This window comes from Terrapene carolina, unplaced genomic scaffold (assembly GCF_002925995.2).
Source record: "Terrapene carolina triunguis isolate 2854851 unplaced genomic scaffold, T_m_triunguis-2.0 Scaffold232, whole genome shotgun sequence".
NCBI lineage: Eukaryota > Metazoa > Chordata > Testudines > Emydidae > Terrapene > Terrapene triunguis.
In genome coordinates, this window is record NW_020664583.1 from 10,566,605 (window position 1) to 10,588,873 (window position 22,269).

Sequence of the window (22,269 nt, forward strand, 5' to 3'; positions counted from 1 at the left end):
GGGTGTGTGGGGGGTGTAGGGCAGAAGGCTGGGTGTGTGTTGGGGTGTGGGGGGTTCAGGGCAGAGGGCTGGGTGTGTGTGGGCATGCAGGGCAGAAGGCTGGGTGTGTGTTGGGGTGTGGGGGTGCAGGGCAGAGGGCTGGAGGTATGGGGGTGCAGGGCAGAAGGCTGAGTGTGTTTGGGGGGTTCAGGGCAGAGGGATGGGGCTGTGGGGGTGCAGGATAGAAGGCTGGGTGTGTGTTGGGGTGTGGGGGGTTCAGGGCAGAGGGCTGGGTGTGTGTGGGGGTGCTCCCAGCCCCCTGCCCTGAGCGGCTCATGGCAGGGGGCTGGAAGGGATATGCCCTGTTCCACCCCCTTCCCCCAGGCTCCGTCCCTACCTCTCTCTGCCGCCTCCTACGGAGCTGTGTGCATACTGCCACTCTTCCCCCTTGCTAGGGCCATCAGCTGATTGGCCAGGGACGGAGAGGAGGCGGGGCAGGAAAGCACCACACTGGGGGAAGAAGCGGGGGAGGGGGGAAGCTTGGCTGCCGCAGAACCAAGCTTCTGCCTCCTGCCCCCGCAGGGGAGAGCAGGGGCGGGGGGGCTGAGTGGGGTTGGGGCCGGGACCGCATATGGGGAGCTGCGTGCCACTCAGAATCGGCTCGTGTGCCGTGTTTGGCACGCGTGCCGTAGGTTGCCGACCCCTGTTCTAGACTAATACATATCCTTACTTCAACAGACAGCTTTGCATATACACAGAGACTAATGTATTATCGTAATACACCTCTACCCCGATATAACGTGACCCGATATAACACAAATTCTGTTATAACGCGGTAAAGCAGTGCTCCGGGGGGGGGGGCAGGGCTGCGCACTCCGGTGGATCAAAGCAAGTTCGATATAACATGGTTTCACCTATAACGCGGTAAGATTTTTTGGCACCCGAGGACAGCGTTATATCGAGGTAGAGGTGTACATATATATCATGCAATGTATTGTATTTTCCTAATAAAACAATTTTTTAAATATATTTGAATGATACAAAAGTAGGGTAAAAATCAACAAAAACTGAATAATACTTTTTGTAAAACCTGGGATTTTTTTCGGTAAAAATCTGTTTAAACTGAAAACCAAGGGGCTTAACTGTAGCTGAGTAACAAGAGAAGAAATGTATATGCTTTCTACTCCCACCTTTTTTGAGAAAAGGGCCTTGCCGTCTCTTGTGATAACATCACGTCTGAGATGATTCAGTGAATGAGGTTTTTGTTTGTATTATAGTAATTTAAGAGTTCCCTAGTCAGTGGATGCTTCATTCCAGTCCATCACCCACAGGCACATTGCTTTCTACAATGATTGTTTTTTTCTGTGAATGGACTCTGACATGGAGAAGGTCTCTGTAGCAAGGTTAGTCATGCATGATCATTAGCTGCGTAGGGTGTCAAACATAGCCGTGAAAGCACTTGTTCCCTCCTGTTACGAGTGTTGTGGTGTGATAGCCCTGCTAGTACAGAGGAGTGACTTTCCTGTGTGTGAGGAGAAGAGGTGAGTGGGATTTCCCCAGGCCCCCCCAGAGGGGATGTACACCCCCCTGAATTTCCCCAGCAGCCCCCCTCCCCCCAGTTACATGCAGTGTTGCCAATTAGTCTTTGGTTGGAAATTTGAATTGAAATTGAAACATTAATACACACTTTAAAAGCATATACAGTATATGAGAAAATACTTGTACCTGAGAAAGCAGCATGGGTTTGAAAAGTTTGAACAAAGACTAGCTTCCTCATACAGCAGTTATTTATGACAGTGTCGGTGCATTTGCTTCGGCTATATTGGCCTACCTTATAATTTCAAATTATGATTTGTAAGCAAGGTCTGAATGAGCTCTCCCCTGACAGCTAGTGATGAGCCAGGAGTGAGTGTAGAGGCTTCAGGATCAGACTATATTTACATGAACACACCTACTCTGCCTAAGTATCCAGCAGACAGAGCTGTGCTGCCCAAGTGATCAGTTTTGGCTGGTGTTGGGTTACAATGGGCCTCCGCTTCAACCCCAAAAAGTGCGCCTCCCTCCACGTCGACGGTGGCACCAGGGCGCTGGTCCAGCTGTCACGGTTCCTGATCCAGGGCGAGTCCATGACTTCCCTCGAAGAGGGAGAGGTATACCAACACCTCGGCACACCCACAGGAGTCCGCGTCCGACAGACCCCCAAAGACACCATCACGGAGATCCTGTGAGACACGGCCCAAATCGACTCCTCCCTGCTCGCCCCCTGGCAAAAGATCAACGCCCTCAATACCTTCCTGATCCCCTGCATCTCCTTTGTCCTCAGGGGATCGGCCGTAGCCGAGGTACCCCTGAACAAGGCCGACAACACCATCAGACAGCTGGTGAAGAAGTGGCTTCACCTTCCCCAGAGGGCCAGCACGGACATCATCTACATTTCCCTCTGGCAGGGCGGCGCCAACTTACCTCGGATGGGTGACCTATGCGACGTGGCAGTGATGTCCCACACCTTTCGCCTCCTGATGTGCCCGGACCTGACGGTGAGGAGCATCGCGCAGGAGGCCGTACAGGGCGTGGTCAGGAAACGCATCGCCAGGGCCCCCTCCGAGCAGGACGTTGCCACTTACCTCAGCAGCTCCCTGGAGGCTGAGTTCGGGAGAGAGGGGGGAGACCTGTCCTCTCTCTGGTCCCGCACCTGCAACGCCTCGAGATGCCTGGGTAGGAAGATCGGCTGCTGCTGGAAATGGTGCGAGGAGCGCTGGGAGCTGGGAATACTGGTGCCATGCGTAAAGACCCCGGACTACACCATCGTCACCCCGACCGCCAGAGCTATGTTGGAAAGGTCCCTGAAAGACGCCATCCGCTGCCACTATGCCGAGAACCTCAAGCAGAAGCCGGACCAGGGCAAGGTGTTCGAGGTGTCCAGCAAGTGGGACACCAGCAACCACTTCCTTCCCGGGGGCAGCTTCACCAGGTTCGCCGACTGGCAGTTCGTCCACAAGGCCCGACTCAACTGTGTTCCCCTCAACGGAGCCATCCGCCACGGCAACCGGGACAAGTGCTGCAGGAAGTGCGGTTACGCAAACGAGACCCTGCCCCACGTCCTGTGTGGATGCAAACAGCACTCCGGAGCCTGGCGGCACCGCCACAACACCATCCAAAACCGGCTGGTGAAAGCCATCCTGCCGTCCCTGGGGAAGATCACCCTCGACTCCACCATCCCCGGGACAGACAGCAGACTGCGACCCGACATCGTCGTGACGGACGCAGAAAAGAAGGTGGTCCTCATTGTAGACGTCATGGTGCCTTTTGAAAACCCGTCACCGGCCCTCCACGAAGCCCGAGCACAGAAGGCGTCAAAGTACACCCCGCTGGCCGAGAGCCCAGGGCTACGAGGTCCAGATACACGCCCTGATCGTGGGAGCCCTGGTCTCTTGGGACCCCCACAACGAGCCGGTTCTGAGAGCGTGCGGAGTCGGTTGACGCTACGCCCGGCTCATGAGACAGCTCATGGTGTCCGACACCATCAGGTGGTCCAGAGACATTTATACGGAACACATCACAGGACACCGCCAATACCACACTGAGTAACTGAGACCGCTGACCAGGGAAATAATCCACTTCCTTCTCTGACAGGCCAAGGGATGCACCCCACCCATGTACTTATCTGCTACACCGATACTGACTTGGACTCCTTATTCATTCTATGGGTGGCGTACCCGAGCCCACTTATCCACTGACACTTTAAAAACTCTTGCACTCCAATCTGGGTCTATGCCGGTTATGTGATATGTATGTATCTCTTCACCCTTGCAACCGATACCTGTAATCCCTCATAACCCAAGCCCGACACCAGATGTACAGTACCTTCCCTCTTAACTTGTGTATATTTAATTTTAAACATTCACTTTAAATGTGGGGGTCATGAAATGTTGTTATCCTTATTGTATGAGTAAAAGGCAGCAGAACTGTACTTAGCCTGCCTGAATGAGGGAGTCTTCCTCAGTGCTTAATGTGTGTGAGGGCTTGCCAGGGCTGAGCCCAGCACCTCTAGGCTTAGCAGTTCATAGCCCGGGGATCTTTGGGCTTGCCACATCAGTTATGAAAGTAACAAACTTGCTTAAGCTCCGGCACCTCTTTCATTACAAATTAAGCACTGGTCACCCGCAACTGAACTGCACTCCCTAAGCAGGAGGTTTGGATGCCGTATCCTAGTTAAGAGAGAGAGAGGGGGTAGGGCACAGGTGTTTTGCTTGGTGGTGTGGGCTTTACCTAAGAGTCACAGGCACTGTTTGACTGCCCCCTCTCCTGTTTAGAGAGAGAGATGGTGTTGCATCCCTGTCCATCCTTGTTCATAACCATTGATGGACTTAACTTCCATGAACTTATCTAGTTCTTTTTTTAAACCCTGTTATAATTTTGGCCTTCACAACATCCCTGGCAAAAAGTTCCATGGGTGACTGTCTGTTGTGTGAAGAAATACTTAGTTTTGTTTGTTTTAAACTTGCTGCCTATTAATTTCATTGGGTTGAACCCTGGTTCTTGTGTTAAGTGAAGGGGTAAATAATACTTCCTTATTCATTTTCTCCACACCAGTCAAGATTTTATAAGCCTTTGTCATATCTCCCTTAGTTGTCTCTTTCCCAAGCTGAACAGTTCCAGTCTCTTTAATCTCTCCTCATATGGAAGCTGTTCCATGCCCCTACTCATTTTTATTGCTCTTCTCTGCACCTTTTCCAATTTCCAAATATTTTTTTTGAGAAGGGTGACCAGAACTGCACATAGTACTCAAGATGTGGGCATATCATGGATTTATATAGTAAAATTGGAGGAGCTTGGTTTGCCAGATTGATCAGCTAAGCCAATACTGACAACCTATATGAAAAGGCTGGAAAACGCCATGCATCTGGACTGCATCAACATGCAGAAAGCCTTATAAGCCAGTCACTGCCAAAGCCAATTTTAGAAGAACTTAATGAGACTGTTAAGAATGCTGGAGACACAACTCAGTTTATGTGAACCAACATGGCTGTTGCATCATACTTTCTTTTTAAGCAAGAGATACGATACACTGCAAACTGGAGGTCAGTGTTAAGTGCATTGTCACTTGTTAATCCTGAAGTTGGACACTGGTTTTGAACAAGACTGGCAAATGCTCGCTATCTTTCTGGAAAAAACAACTCAGCTGACTCTCTAGAAGCATGCGGTACAACAATGAAAGACTCAGCAGCTGAAAAAGTGAAGAACTCTCTCTCCATATTCAAAAAATGTGCATACATGGCTGATGAATGCACCAATGCAAATACGCATCAAGTATTACGTCATTGCGTATGTTATCTTGTCCGTGATAGGCTAGTAGATACAGTTTAGATGTTCAGGTTATAGAAGACACCATCAGCTGCATCTGTGACATCTTAGAAGAGTTAAATGCTTGTAAATTGAACCCCAAACAGATGGCTGCTTATGCATTTGATGGAGCTGCAAACTTCTCTGGAAGACATGGTGGATCACAAGCTTTGCTGAGAGAAAAATGTAACCCTAATCTCTGCTATACACACTGCAGAGGCCATCTACTCCAGCTAGCGCTAGTACAAGCGGCAGAATCTTCATTAAAAGCTATAAATGTAATGGCTTTTTTATACTCTTGCTGAAAAAGAAAAAAGAAAAAAAAAAGAGTCCAAAAGGACTGAATGTCTTGGAAACAAATAGAAGATACACTGGGACTGAAGTTCTAATTAGACAAACCTGGGAAAACCTGCTGGCTTTCTCATGAGTGATTCTTGGCTGTTGTCTTAAAATTACTGCAACCGTTATTACTGGCTTTGGAAAGTATCCAACAAGATAGGACAGATCTAAGTAGTGAGGTTGGTGGGCTACTTTTGTTACTAAGTTCAGAGAAGACTATCGCCATTTTCTCTCTTGTAAGTCTACTGTTGATACCACTTGGGTCATTAAACAATGTCATCCAGGCATCTGCTACAACAGTAATAGATCTCTGTCCATCAATAGAAGCTACCCTTGGATCAATCAGAAATATCCATTGAAAATGTACTGGAAAAAACAAAGACTTCAGTCCAGAAGTTGACTAATGAAGGTACTTATATTGACTCCATAAGTGATGATGACAAGAAGTGTTTGTTAAGGCAGCTGAAAAAGTACACAGACTTGATTCTTACAAATCTACAATAGCGATTTCTGGATTCTACTCCACCTCCATGTAGCTTTTATAGATACCTGTCTTATAAAACACCTACAGTTGAGTGGAGTGAGGCACTACCAGAATGGGGCTGCCATGTGATCATGACAGAATAGAAAATTTTAAACACAGAGGAATATCATACAACGAACTAGTGATGATAAAGAAGAAGTTGAAGTTAAATCTTCACTAGTGGTTCAACCCAATCTTTGTGCTATGTTTCCTGGGATGAAAGAAGTAGGAATTCATCTCTTGCTACTCCCAGTCACAACAGCTACAGTTGAGCTTTTTCCTCATTGAATAGAATTTTGTGTTCTGAAAGAAGTCGCCTTCTGCCTGATCATGAGCATATCATGAAGAACTGGAAGTAACGGACACACAAGAAGACACCAAAGAGTTGTAAAAAAATTACAACAAGAAACAAAGAAGGATGTAGATGTTGTGCTTCATAGTAGGCTTGAGTAGCCAACTTTAATTTCTGGGGTGATTTTAAAACATGAGTTAAATCTAATAAAATGGTTGTGAAACATTTTTCAGTTTTTATTATGATGCCATACAGCCCACCTTCATCCTTGCAGTCTCAACCCTCATCGGTCCTCAATCTCGCTCCCCCCCTCCGTATGTTCGAACACCCCCCGTAATTTCAATTCCTGGGGAAAACACTAAAGGTCTGTCTCTTACAACCCCCCAAATCTTATTAGTGGCATTTTCATTGTGTTCAGATCCTTCGCGGGGTATGGTATAAAACATGTTAATGTAAGGAAAAAATAAACAGGTTACTCTGTTGTCTGTTGTTGTGTAAGAAGGTTACAGGTTCCTGAGTGATTTTTTCCAGTCTTCCAGTTTCACTTGCGTGGTCTGTTTTAGGTTAGCAAACACCATGTGAGCAGTTAGCAAAATCACAGATAACAAAACTCTTCCCAAAGCCAAAGACTACTTATTTTCTAATTTCCCCTTTTCCCTGATCATCTCTGGTGTATAGTTGAGATTCTGTGCATCTCTGGCTGTAGATTTCCTGTTGCCTGTTGGAATTCCCCCTCTGTGGGGCCCCAGTTGAGTTTGAATGGTTATGTAAGGAGTTTTGTTTTATTCTGGTCTGCGTCTCTGCTGCTGTTAGTTGAAATGGATTGCAGGCAGAGTGAATGGGATCAGATCTGAGCAGCGTGCAACTTTGCTGCTCAAGCCACCAGAGAGAGAAGAGACGCCTGCCCGCATACACACTTACATGCTCTTCTTCTGCCTTTTAAAACCTTCCCCTTTCTCAAGAGTGGCTGGGGTTACTGCCTCTGATTTAGCACATGTGCTGATCCCAAGCTAACAGGACAGAACAGTTCTGGTGATTGGTTCCTAGCTATCCAGTGCCTACCTTACGCTGGGCTGTGCAGTTTGAGTATCTGAGCAAGGGAAGGAGATAGTGACACTTCTACTGAGGCTAGAAACCAGGCATATTTAACCAGTATTAGAACAGTGACCCCACTCAGCCACAGCTGAGTTCTGGAGGATATATGCTCACAGATTCCCACACACCGGGCTTGTGGAACAGAGCACTAAGTGCTATTTACCAAAGTTATTTTCAGGAATATGAAGCACCAGGATTTTACTTAGCCTGTGTTCCGCCCTGGACTACTTTGTCACAGGGCATTTTCCCAGTTACACATTCACAAAGCTAGCAGAGCATCTTTAGTGCTTACTGTGCTCCTGGCAGAGATAACAAACTGTTGGGAGTGACTAGAAACTTTTGGCCTGAGGACCCTGAGACTAGAATAGCTGAGGAGGCTGATAACTTCTTGCCATATTGACCTGTCGCTAAAACGCTGAACCAGCTACTCGGTCACTGACAGAGATCTTGCCTCAGTCAGCAGAGTACAGTGAGCAGCATGTTACTCTTGGATGAGTCTCAGCAGTTTCCAGGTAAGATGCAGGGTTTTTTGTTTTTTTGTCTTTCTTTTACTGCTTTATGGTGACACTATTCATTTTAATACCTCCATGTTGGGATATGGCATTTGATACTTGGAGAGCGCCCCCTAGAATCGCTCACTTGGGATCCAAGGGAGTTTTGCAAGACACGGTTTTTGATTTGGCATTTGTCTGACAGTGATGAATTTGGCTCAGTTTTCAGGGCCTTTCAATGCACATATAATTCTGACTGAGCAAATTTAAGAAAAATGTTCCTTGCGTAGTATTATTTGTTTATTTATTTGCATTACTGGCTTTGTTTGTAAAATTGACGTTTTTAGTAAAGGAAGTAATAAAACCTCCTGTATCTGTCTGACGGGATCACAGCTCTAGTTTCTGCAGCTCTTTGAGTTGTAGGAGTAGTTATTTAGTGAACAAGGATGTCATATTTTCAGTATCCTCTGTCCTTTTCACTTTTTTGATGCATTTCTTGCTTTTTCCTCTGTTCCTGATGGAGTTCTAAGAACACATGTTAGTGAAATACTTGCTGAGAGAGGATGGTGATAACGTATTGAAGCCACTTGCTCCTTGTTAAACCCTTGCTGACAACTGCAATACCTCAGGGCACTGGTCAAGCAATATATGATCTCTCTAGCACCATTCCCTATTTCCTAGCAGTCTCTAATTTGTGTCTGGTTGCTGAGAACTGCTCAGCGCTTTTTTTCTTTGTTTTCCCACTCCCATTAAGGGGGATGTGCTAGGGAATATCGACATATAGTTTGCCTCATTGAGATGGAGCCTCTAAAATTGGTCTCTAATGTGAAGAAGTAACGTTTGAGAGAAACTTCTCTTTTAGCCTTTCACACTTACTGTACTACATTTTGGTTTTAGTATCAGGTGGGCCCTATATCAAAGATAGAGCTCTTTTCTTCTTACCCCACCGGAAGGATATAGGTTATGGGATTTATTGCTCTATCTCATGAACCTCATGTAAAGGAGACAATGGACTCTTCAGGGTCCACCTTTAAGTTCCCTATCATTCACAGGGCCCCATGCGTGTGGTCCTCGTTTGGAGTAAAAGCAAGCAGTTCAGTGTGTGTCTGACCAGTAAACAGCCTCATGAAGTCTTATTAGAATCCATTTTGTTCACTTTATATGCGTTTTATCTGGAACAGTGACTGTGCAGGCAGGATGAGTTAACCAAATCTGGAAGGGAGGGCATGGATAGAAAAGGGAAGGGCATTAAGTTCAGAATGACTTGGATATACTAGAAATATGGAACATATAAATGATTTATGCAACCCAATGTAGGGTAACAGAGCTTAAGATGGGGAAAAAATAAGAAGGGAAGGTGGTTTCAATGGTGATACACTTGAGGTTACAGATTAGAGATGAGGAGAGCTCCGGGTTAGAGTAAAACCAAGAATTCTAAATGGAAAGATCTAGTTGGTGAAAGTTATGAAAGCTGGGGCAAGACCACAGATTAGTCCTGCACAGCATCGTATAACACAGGGATTGGAGTTTGAGGCTTGAGCTCTGTCCTAGATTCCAGGCTGTCAGAGCACAGACAGCTCTGAGGGTTGAGGGAGCATTTTGCTTGTGTTCTGCAGCAGTCCCTATCCGGCTGGTGTGTTCTGGAGCAGTCCCTCTCCAATGGCAAGGATGTTTGCAATGGTACAAGTTTTTGGGAAGGATTCATTTAGAGGATCCTCAGGACTTGGGTTTCCTGCGTCGTGTGTGTGTGTGTGTGGGGGGGGTGGGGATGGGGGGGGAATAAAATTCTAGGATGCTTCACGAAGTTAAGTTAGAATAGTTTCCCATTCTTATTTATTTGTATTGGCATAAAGCCCTGATCAGAGATCGAACACTGTGTGCGTACTAAATTTTAATAATCCTCATCAGTGATACTTTACGTTTTGTAGCCACTTTCCATCTCAGGATCTCAAAGTGCCTTGAAAACAATTCAGCCTTACAGTTACCCCTGTGAGGTAGGGAATCACCCTTACCCCCATTTAATAGTGGGGAAAAGCTCAGGCACAGAGAGGTTAGGTAATTTGCACAAGATCACACAATGTGTCAGTGGCAGAGCTAGAAATAGAACTCAGATATCCTAACTCCTGAGTTTGGTTCTGCACAGATTGGTGCTTCCTCTCCCCTCTCTCTCTCTCTCTCTCTCTCACGTGGCTCTTGATTGGTCTAATTCAATATACTGCTCTTTAGGGGTAGATCAACCAGTATGTGCTGGACACACAGCATTTGTGTTCCCAGTTGTCAGCGCTGCATTTTGTAACATGTTTTTGGATCTGGAAATTTTACAAATTTGTATGGTACCACCATGTGGTGAAATTTTGTGGTGTTACTGTACACTGTCTGCACCCTATTTCAGCTGAGTATATCATCATGTAGGGTAAATGACTGACTGCTAACGAAAAAACCAAACCACAAGACCCCTTCTCTGTGATGGCAGCGCTGACTGTAATATCTCCCTTCAGTGAGTCCAGTGCACGACCAGTGCTTGTCGTGGGAACACCGTTTTCTTTCTGGAACCTATTGAGCCAATTGTTCCTATCTTAAATGTTATGGGTCTGGGGTAGATAGTGGTGCCTCCTCTTGACATCATGGCTGCTTCTTCAGGCTTTGACTGATGTGATTCTTCTGATCACTGAACACTTTTGCAGCCCTTTTGTGTTCTGTGTCAGCTTGGTTCAATGCTCCTGTCTCAGAGTATGCTGAACAGCACCAATATTTTAGGAATGAACCCAGAAACAAATAGTTCTCCAAGCTCTGATGTTTCATCCCAATCTTATTCAGCTTTTCAAGGTGCTTTCTGTTGTTCTTCTGGCCGCGGAGAACAGGAGAAATGCTAAGGCACAGCAATGACACAGTGACTCAGACTCTTGAATTTGCATCTTTCTTCAAGTGAAGTCTTTCTAATTAAACAAAGTCCATAAGAATTCCCCTGAAATTATTTTATGGACTGAAGCAGAAAGTGGCAATTAAGTTGGAGGTCTGTGGTTTTTTTAATTCTAAATACCATATCCATTTTTCCAGTAAAAATTATGTTTAAGGAAGGAAGCCTAGTCTAGTGGTTTGAGTGTAGGACCAGGGCTAGGAATTCAGGAGTTCTCATCTCAGCTCTGATACTGACTCTGGCTTCAGGGAAGCTTCCTAATTTCATTGCCTCATTTTCCCTGTCTGTAAAATAGGCATGATATTTACCTGCTTCACATAGCTATCCTGAGGATCGATTTAATGCTTGTTAAAGCCCTTTGACATAAAATGCTATGTAAGTGCCAGGTATTATTGTTTCACCACTCTTCCATTGCACCATTGCCACCATAAACAATACCAGTGATGGCAAAGGGGCACTCAGACACTGAAGGATACTTTGTGAAGGGATTGTCTTTCATGCAGCTCTTTAAACACTGATCAAGATTAAATATCCTTTTTTCTAAACAAGCCCTGAATGAGGCTGTGGTGAGGGCTGGGAGCAAAGATTAGCATAAAGTTCTATTTGCTGTAGTTGCTTTTTTGCTGTTTTGGTGGCCTTGGAAGCGTGTGGCAGCAATAATCCCCTCTTTATTATCTCTCATTACCCTGAGGCTATCCTAGTATAAAATTAATACCATGACTCCCAACCTCCTACAGTAAACTAATCCTTACGTAATCATTGCATAAGGCAAAATGCCTGCTCCCTCACCTTCTCTGCTCATCTTGTTTTCCAAGCCCCTGAATATTACATGGATCTACAAAAATAATGGTAGTTTCAAGACTGACCCACCTTGCAGGACACATGATAAGCCGAGGAATATTTCTGTTTACTGGGGCTGAAATTTTCAACTTGGGTGCCTAGATCCATATTTAAGCATTTAAATGAAAATGGCCTTATTTTTAGAGGTTCTGAACTTCCATTGAAGTCAGTAGGTGCTCTGTGTAAAATCAGGTCACTTTTATTTTGATACCTAATTTTTGGCAGCCTAGTTTAAAAAATATATCCTGGGTTACTAGGATACTGGTTAACTGGGCTAACAAGAAGGCGAGGTTTCAGTGCCTTCCTACATACAGTTACTGAAGTAGCAGCTTGCTGAAAACTTCTTGGCTCTGGAGACTGAAACATTTCCTGGCTTTATAGCATTGAAGTCCTGCAGACGTTAGTTTTGTCTAACTAAATTGGGTGTGGAGGAGGATGATTGGAAGGACAAATGTGAGTGAATCACAGATGGGTTAATACTAGATGATGGAGGACAGTTCCAGGATTTTGGGGTGTATTGGCTAGTGCCTGAATTGTGTGTGTATGAGAGGGTGGTTGCATTTAATATTTTGAGGGTAGTGGTTATAAAAGTCGATACATTCTAGATTTTATAATAGGGATGCTGGATAATAATACCCTGCATTTCTCTGGGTCCTTCCATCTGAGGATCACAAAGCACTATGTGAATATTTAATTGAGCTTTACGACATCCCCGTTGGGGTGACAGTACATCTGTGTCAAAGCTAGAAATAGAAAGCAGGTTCCCTAGCTCTCAGTCCTGGGCTCTAGCCATTAGACCATGGTTCTTGGCATAGATTAGGAAGAGGATGTTGTTTGAACAGCGGCATGCATTTCAAATTTTGTGTGTTGGGAGTACTGTTGTCTAGCACCTAGACTAAGACGGGAGCTGTTATGGGATGGATGTAGTTATACATAGCTTGGTCTTGGCTGGAACAGCTACCTGCTTTCCTCCTTCAGCTCAGGGCATTGATGTTTGTAAGTGTGTTTCCTACAAAAGCTTATATAAGTGCTCTTTAGTGTTTATGTAACTCGGGTCTCTTTAGTGTATGCAGCAGTGAGGCCTGGCCAGAACAAGAGCTTTTGGATATCTGGGATCTGGTTCTGCTTGCATAATCCCAGGGTTAGAAGATACATTGTCTGTCACCAAAGTTGGCCTTTTGATGTTCCAGTTTGCCTCTAAGCACTCTTGGCCCTTTTCATTCCTTCTCCATTTTTGTGTTGCTTCTCGTCTCCTTTTTTTCTGTTAGGTTCTTCTTACTTGTGAATGATTCTTTCGGGCCAGGAAATAAGTTTTCTTGTGTAGCATACATCATCTGCAACTGATGCACTATGAAAAACTCAGAAAAAGAGAGGGAATTTTTAAAAAAAAAATTTAAACTTCCAGTGTTGTGGGTTCCTTCACACCCAGAAGGAATTTGGAGATCACTCTCCTCCTCTCCCTTCAAGATTTCCCCTTTGCTTACTTCCACCCCTATAACTGTGTCCTGAAGAGTCTTCAGAGCCTGTTAACATGTTATTCCTCCATCCCTGAGCCAGATGGGAGTCCTATTATACAAAGCGTTCTACCTTGTTCCCTCTCTCTGCAGGCCCCAAGGATGCTGCCTTTATACTACAGTGAGTGATCACTTTATAAATATCTAGATAAATGAAAAATGTGTTACTAGAACTGCAAGTGAAGTTGTTTGTTACACTCATCCAACCTACTTTGCCTCTAGTTTTTGAGACCAGTACGAAAGAGAGACCTAGCGTTGTTAACTCCTAGATAAGTCAGCAGTGCTAATGAGGACAGCAGAGTTGATCTGTGTGCTGTGTGACAGGCCAGAGGAAGCATCAGTCATCAGAAGGAAAGCTCCAGGGCTTGAGCATGTGCAGACTGGAAGATTCACTTTTGTGCCTCAGAGTATAGCCATGATCGTGACTCATAGCAAGGTACAAGCTATAGCAGCCTACACTGTGTGCAAATCTGAGGAGTGAGAGTGAGTGGGAATTAGGTTATGTACCCTCTAATAATTGCTTTTCATACAATCTTCATTTCTTTCGTCAATGAGGGCAAGGTGTAGGCTATGCTAAGAGAGGCTGCTGTGCTGCCTGCTTTGCAAGGGATCAGAGTTTAGGGTCCCTAAGCAGTGGTGACCGACTTCTTTGCCCAGCTGAGGTCAAGATGAAGCATTGCCTGCTGGGAGCAGTAGTCTCTGCAAGTTGCATCTCTGCAACAAAGACTTTGCTATGCACTGCAGACTTCTGAGCTGCATTGGGCTACTCCTGCAGGGTGAGGGGATGCCTCACTTGGCTCTTTAGCAGACTTCTCCAATGGAGTGACATTGAAAGTTGTTTTCTGCAGTCCTCTGTTCAGTCCCCACAAGGCAGGGGTGCCAGAACAGGGAGGGCCAGGGGGCCATGGCCCTCCAACTTTCTGAAAGTGGAGAGGCCTGGCCTGTCCACTTTTCACCACCGGCCCCACCCCTCCTCTTCCCCCCCAGACCCCGACCAGCTGGGGAGCTTGAGCAGCTGTGGGGAGCTGCAGACCCTCCATTTGCCCCGGGGGGGGGGGGGGGCAGAACAGCCCCAGGCCCGTGTCCTGGCCTCCTGGACCTCCCACCCAGGGCAGGTGAGGGTTCATGGCTCCTCACAGCTGCCCGGGTGGCTCTTACCGTGGCTTCGAGGCCTGGACCCCAAGCCAGAGCTGGGTCGGGGTAAGAGTCGCGTGGGCAGCTGTGGGGAGCGAGGGTCCCTCCACCTGCCCTGGGCGGGGAATCCGGGGAGTGGGGACACGGGCTGGGGAGGGCAGGCTCCCTGGCTTCTGGCTTGGCCGGGGTGGGGCCTTGGGGGGAAGAAGGGGATGGGGCGGGGCCCCCCCCACTTTTGGGAAGGGGCCGCCGCCCCTGCCAGAAAGTAGGCTTGAGTGGGGAAAATAGGAAAGGGGAAGTAGAGTGACTAGAAAAGAGCTGAGTACCTGGAGAAGCAAAAAATGCAGGACAGAGAAGAGAATGTGAGTGAGAGAAAAGAGGAAGATAGCAAAAGCTAAGAATGAAATGTAGCGGATCACAGACATAGGTGAAAGGGCTAACTGTGATGGATACTGGTTGTAGAGCTGGCTGTCTATACAGCATGATCTATTCAAGGGGAGGGGCGGGGGAGATTTCTTGTGTATTCCCCTTGGCCCTGCTAGCTTTCGGGGGACCAGGAAAGAGTGGTTGTATATGTGTGCTGGGGTGAGTGGGTGTGTCAGCTTATGTAATGGTTACATAATTAGTTCTTTGTTAGGCTGCTCTGGGTGGGAGGGGCCTAAAGCTGCTTTGTTGCTTGAAGGGCTGAGGCTGATTATTTTAAAACGAGAACAAAGTCTTATTGCTCTCCAGTTAGCTGGCCTGATAGAAACTGCAGAGGTTTTCAAAGACTCTGGACCCTGTGAGCTGGTGAGGACTGTTTTCTTTTCCTTCCCTAAGAGAGGTGGATTAATTTGTTTGGGCACATATTGCCAGGGATTATCACAGAATAATGGAAATGCAAGGCTGGAAGGGACCTCTAGAAGTCATCAAATCCAGCCCCTTGTGCTGAGTGAGGCAAGACCAAGTAAACCTAGACCATTGCTCTCAGGTGTTTGTTCAATCTATTCTCAAAAACCTCCAGTGATGGGGATTCCGCAACCTCCCTTGGAAGCCCATTCCAGTGCTTTATATCTTTATAGTTATAAAGTTTTTCCTAGTATCTAACCAAAATCTTCCCTCCTGCAGATTAACCCCATTACTACCTGTCCTTCCTTCAGTGTACATGGAGAACAATTGATCACCGTCCCCTTTATAATGCTGCTTAATATATTTGAAGACTGTTATCAGGTCCCCCTCAGTCTTCTTTTGTCAAAACTAAACATGCCCAGGAAAAGAATAAAATGGAGTTCCTGACCACATTGAGCACCAACACCTAAAGTGGCCTCGAGGCCTACCTGCAGTCTGGCAGTGGTTGCAGCATGAGCGGTGGGTGAATCACGGGCTTGGGGAGGCTAGCACCCGGCCTGGCCCCCCTTCTGCCTCAGGCTCCCCCCTTCTGCCCCTCCCAAGCCCAGCACCCCCCAGCCCTGGGTCCCCTGAGAGCACCTGGCAGGCGGCACAGACCCCCCCCAACCCCAAAGCGCCGGACAGGCGGCACACGCACCCCCAGCCCTGGAGCACTGGGTGGGGCAGCAGCACGTGGCCTTCCCCCCCTCCCCCTCCAAGCCCTGGAGCACCCGGCGGGTGGCGTGCAGACCCTCCTTCCCCCCCAGCTGGAGACACAGCCCCAGCACAGGGGGCTCCCCCAGTGCTGGGTGGCCCCGTCCCAGCCTCCCTTGCCCCAACCTCAACAGGCTTCACTTCCCGGAAGAGAAGCAGCCTGCCTGGGCTGGGGCCATCTAGCAGCAGGAGGGGGCCTTGGGGTGGAGTGTGAGCGGGGACACATGGGGCTGTTTGGGGAGGCACAGCCTTCCTCAGCCTATTATACATGCCGCCCATGGATTGGAGAGGAAGCAGTTGACTCTCCACCATGGAGTCTGCAAATATCAAGTGTAGTCCATGCTCCTCTGTGCACTTATAGCTGCTGTGCAGGACAGAACTGTGTGAAGTGTATACTGTACACCACAGATAGGCTTGGAAAGATTAGATTTTTATTGGTAAATATCGGTAAACGCTGGTGTCACTGTACATACACAAACCCATGAAAAATATATCCGGCAATAATGATAGAAATTTACTGATTGGGAAAGTAAGAAAAATGCTGCTTGAGAACTTATTAGAGTTTGATTTAAGAATATTTACTTTGTATATTTTGACATGTGATGTTGACAGTTTGTGTTTTAACAGTTACAAAGCTTTAACTTTTTGAATATCAACATCTACTCACATTAAATAATTGTCTGATCCCCCCCTTAGTTTTCCACAACTGTGAATATTTAAATACACGAAAATAAAAAATGCTTAAAACCTATAATTTTGCACAACTGCCTAACCATAGAGAATATGAACCTGCTCCTGGTAGTTGTGCTGCGCATTGTGGGATATTTGCAACAATCCCCGGGGCAGGGGCTGTGTATGGTTGTGGTACACTTTGTGCACCTATCAGAAGATGCCTGCTGTGTATGCTGTACACCACTGCAGCTTCCACCTGTTCATTTGCGGCAGTAAAAGTTGCAACAGTGCAATTCTATAGTGCAGACAGAGCATATATGGGCAGGTCTACACATCTGAGTTAGGAGACCTAATTACAATGCAGCTGTCCTCTGATTGTTAGAAAACCATTCTAATCTCTCGTGCAGATGGGGTGTGTCCAAGGTCCAGGTACAGAACACTGTCATGATCCTGTCTGCCTTACAAACTAGAGCCATGTTGTAACCAGGTCTCTTGACTTAATTGTTAGTGTAGAAGGGCCGTTGTGCCTCCATCTACGCTAGCCTTTAGCTGAATGAGTAAACAATTGGTGACATAACTATTATTTATTTGTGTTAATACAAGTGATAGCACTTAGGATCCCCAGTCACGGACTGGGACCTGGTTGTGCCAGATGCTGTACAAACACGCAACAAAAAGATGGTCCTTGTCCGAAAGTGTTTACAGTCTAGTTGGTTCTAAATGTGGTTTGTGTTGACACGCAGCACATTGGATACATGGTTAGTAACCACAGAAGCTAAACCAGATTCATCCTTGCCAGCTGCCCGAGCTGGCACATGACTATTGTCGTGTATCCAGGTTGTAACTCTGTTGTTTAGCTAAGACCCCCAAACTATGCCAGTGCAGCCAGTTTGGCTGGTGGCCCTTCCTCCAGAACCCTGTGTGGGTAGGATTATCCAGTGTGCAGTGCTGCACATATTGCTGGTGGCACTCCCTTGGCTGAGGCAGTATGGAATAACTGCCCAGACTTTCCCAGAGGACACTGATGGTGTAAACATGGTTAGGCAGCTGGGGATGTGCAAACATGATTGACAAATTGTTACATTGTGAAAAAAGCTGCTTATTGAAGCTGTGTCAGGTTAGCAGTTCAATTGAATGTGTAGTGGGAGCAGTGCTGCTGTAACATTCCTTCACTCCCTCTGTCACAAAGAGGAAAAAGTGTTACTAGTGCAAGACTGATGGGAGATCAGTGTTTAGCACAAGATTTAAACTGTGTCTACAGTAGGGAATTTAACAAAATAAACCCCACTGGTTCTAATGTCAGCTCAGGTGTTAGAACCACTGGGAGTTGTAGCCTAGACAAGATTCCAGTATCTTCTGGTGGTTTAAGTGTGTGTTAAGCCTACGGAAAAGGAGCTTTAGTTAACATAGTGGTAAAAATGCACCCAGCCATGGGAACCTTGCTACACGATGGCTCCCACTGGTTCTAATACCACTTCAGCTGAACCAATGAGATTTTTTGATCAGTCCCTAATGTGGACAAGATGTTATTGTCCAGATGGGTATATACGATGTGTGTTGTCAGACTGCAGTCCTCATCTTAGGAATTGTATACACAGGGCAAACAACTGTGTTTAACTATTAAATGAAATATGGTTATGGTTGAACAAGGTTCTAGCTTGACAAGTTATGTTTTGTTTGAACAGGGACAAACCATTTTATCAGAGTTGAATTTCATATTCTTGCTCAGGTAAGAGTGGTTTTTTTTTTTTTAAATTCTGGGCACAGCTGTGTGTCACCTAATGTGTTAAATATGGTTTGTTGCAAATATAGAAGAGAGGAAGGAAAATACATGCAGAAAAGTAAGTATGCAGAGAGACTGAAAGACAGATAGGGAAACATGTATTGGAGACAGCTCCACCCTCCTCTGTGTAGATTCTGAATTGTGTTTGCCCTGCAGTAGCCTCTACTGGTATAGTCAGTGCAAAGGGAAGAACCAGTGCTGCATCAGTAATTGCCAGGGGGCAGAAAGAGAGATGGTTCCCTCTCCAAAATGAACATGACTTTGTTTCCTCTCTAATTGTGTCCAGGTCTCAAGGGCTCAGGGGTAGGATGGCAGCAGGGAAACCAATGGCTTTGTTTGGCTCTGGGAAAGTTGCTGGTTTAATGACTCATCCTGTAGAATGTGGTCACGTTGCTGCTGTTGCTGTTTCCCTTTGCCCTATTTTATCCAATCTTTTGATCTAGTTATATAATTGTGAATCAAGACCAAGCAATGTTAAAGACCTGTGGGTAATGTGACCAAGCTGCATCTTTACTCAAATGGCAGAGCTCTTATCTGGGAAGCCCAGGAAACTGGATTCTTTTCTGAGCGCCGATTTCTCGCTGTAAATGAATATAATGCATGGTCTGTGAGCCTGTTTTGTTTAGGGAGGCATGTTGTAGTATTAGACTCTAAAGCCTTGTCTATGCTAGAAAACCCACCAGGTTCATAACACTGAAATCAGTTTGTCTATGTCTACATTTGCAGCAAACCAGTGTTCCTCGTTCAGCACAAGGTAAACTGTACCTGTTGCTGGCATCTGTTGCTGATAACCATTCTTCTAACGTAGACAAGGCTTAATGGTATGGATGTGCATAGAAAATGGCCCATTCTGTGGCTCAGGATCTGCTGTGTTCAGAAGTCCTGCATTAATTCTGATTTAGATTGGGGGCAAATGCAAATAGTTCTGGGAGATGTCTAACGGAATCTCTGCTGGACTGAGCTTGCAGTACTGTTCACTTTGCTCAGCTAGCAAAATACTGTTCTTGGGACCCCAGCTTTGAAGGGAAGAAATTGGTGGCAAGACTAATGTAATTGGTGTGTTAATGTGGCAGCTTCTAGTGGCATCTGTGTGCATGAGTGTTACGGTGTGGTACTCTTCGTTACCGCAGCCATCTCTCCTTCTGCATAGAATATCAGGGTTGGAAGGGACCTCAGGAGGTCATCTAGTCCAACCCCCTGCTCAAAGCAGGACCAATCCCCAGACAGATTTTTTGACCCAGATGCCTACATGGCCCCCTCAAGGATTGAACTCACAACCCTGGGTTTAGCAGGCCAGTGCTCTCCTTTCAGAGGGGACTCCACTAGTTTCCAGAGATGCTGGTATCACTGACATATTGCCTGTTTTCCTCTTTCTTGTCACAATCTTCCCCCCCCCCCCTTATCTATTTCAAAGGCAGACCCTTTCCCAGTCATTGTAGTTCTCTGATTTAACTCTTTGTATAGGAGGAGCAGAGTTGATCCTGAGATGGGGTGCAGGTTATCCCTCTGCTGTTAAAATTGGACAGCAGTTTTCATGGAATGCTGGACCATTTTCCTTTTACAAAGCTTGTTGGAACTTCCTTCCCCAGCATCCCCTGGCAACGAGTTCCTCTTGGAAGGCCAAACGTATAACGGGGTTCAAAAAAGGATTAGATAAGTTAATGGAGGATAGGTCCATCAATGGCTATAAGTCAAGGTGGTCAGGGATGCAACCTCCATGCTCCAGGTGTCCCAAAATCTCTGCCTGATGCTGGGGCTGGACAACGGAATGAATTACTCGATAATTGCCCTGTTCTGTTCATTCCCTCTGAAGCGTCTGGCACTGGCCACTGTCAGAAGACAGGATACTGGGTTAGATGGACCATGGGTCTAACCTAATATGGCCATTCTTATGTTCTTATAGCCTTAGTAGCACGCATCTAACACACATTGACTTTTAGCGGCATCTAGACTTGTAGATTGCCCAAATGCAGTATAACTGGTTATGGGCTACTTTTCGCTCCCTCTCCTAATCAATACTAATTCTGGCTGCTAGAAGGAAGTGAAGTCTCAGGCCAGAAAACATTGTGCCTGAGTTAGAATCTGTTCACTTTGTTTTCATGTTAGGGCCCTAGAGTTTTTTTTTCTCTCTGGCTCTGTTTTTAGTGGTGCGGCCTTTTCTTTCACAGGAGACAGACACTGACCTGAGAACTTTAACACTGTATTCAGTAGCATCTTCAGTGCAGAAAGGTCAGTTCACAATTTTGGCCTTCAAAGAAACATACAACCAAATGAACCAGAAGAGGGATGAATGATTCCAGTTGGTCTTTGAGCTCAGTCTGGGGTTAGCAGGTGTGTAAAAACTGACTGACAGCATGGGATGGTTGTTTACAATTTGTTCTTGCTCTGTCTTTTCAGACCAGCCCCAGGAAGATGTATTCAGCAGTGACCATGTTCAGCATGGGGAGGATGGGGAATGGCAACGCTCTACTTCAACTACCTCATCTCAGAGCGAGCGGGCGGAGCGACTCTTGCAGAACCAGCACAAGAGCCTGGCCTCTGAGGACACCAAAAAGAAGAGGGCTCAGAAACCTTCTCACATGAGGAGGAACATAAGGTGGGCAGCAATAGAATTGGGAAGGGCAGAGGGTCCCACAGTCTTAATGGGGGAAAGTGGAGTCTACTCAGTTGAATTTGTATTGCTTCTAGGCTTTTGCCAACACCTTCTGTAGCAAACCAGACAATCTCTTAAAACCAAAGCATTTTACCTGTGGCGGGGTGCAAGTAAACTGTTTGAGATCTCAGAAAATTAACATGTTCAGCTCCACAGCAGCAAATATATGAAATTAGCAAAATAATTCACATATAGGTTTTAAAACCAAATACATGAAAATCAGTTCCACCATTACATTCTAATCAATGCCTGAGTTCAGGGTGTCTCTCTCTTCTGCTAGAGCTGATGATATTGTAAGTAGCCTAAAATAAATCCTTTCCCTGCACTACTTTAGGTGTTTATTTGCAAGAAAGCTCAGGGCACAGCCAGTGCCTAAAAAGTTGAAAATCAGTTTCTCCTTCATTTTACATTGTAGTAATTTGAGATTTTTTTAGATCCCCTCCTATATTCTGTGACAGGATGTAGGGCTGTAAGAAGTTTGCGATAACATTTATTTACAGGGAACTAGATGTCTCAGAGGAGTCATAATGGAATGTGGAGCCTTACACCAGCTGATGGCGGTTTGATGCCCCTTGTGTGAAAAGAATTAGTGGTCTTGATCTGGTTCACATAGCAATTAGTACTAATTAGCCCTCTTGTTGGCAGCTTCAACCCAAGGAACAATAGTTTAGTGGGCCCTGGATACCAAGATATATCCTTACTCATAGAGGAGGAGGTTCCTACATTTGAGGGCTAGAGTGAATTGGCAGGGCAGGGTGGGGAAGTCTTGGACTGCCACTGTTCAGACTGTACCTATATTCTGGATAGAGGAATTCAGTCTTCAGAGCTGCAAATCTCACACCTTTCACATTAATCTGAAAGGGAAAAAAATGGAACTTTCCAAAACTCATGGGATTACCTATAAAGTGGTGTATTTAAATTAATCCCTAAGCATATTTGGAATGCATGTGGGGTCATGGTTCCTGGAAAGAACCAGGAGAATAGGAAAGTGACTTGAAAGTACTTATTTCCTCTTTTGCTGTTGAAGGCTTTTAGACAGGTGCTTTGTCTCCTAACAAATTTCCCTGATGTTGTGCCATTGCTGCTGTACGTGGACTCTAATACCATAGAAAT

The 22,269-nt window shown here is 46.0% G+C and overlaps 1 protein-coding gene across 1 annotated transcript in view; it reads left to right on the forward strand.

Annotated features, from left to right (window-relative positions):
• Window positions 1-22,269, forward strand: part of RAD54L2 (RAD54 like 2) — a 94,768-nt gene that overhangs the window by 49,582 nt on the left and 22,917 nt on the right. Inside the window, exon 3 of the mRNA XM_026656716.2 lies at window positions 20,901-21,099. Within this exon, the coding sequence (XP_026512501.1) occupies window positions 20,901-21,099 (199 nt within the window). The remainder of the gene's footprint in view (window positions 1-20,900; window positions 21,100-22,269) is intronic.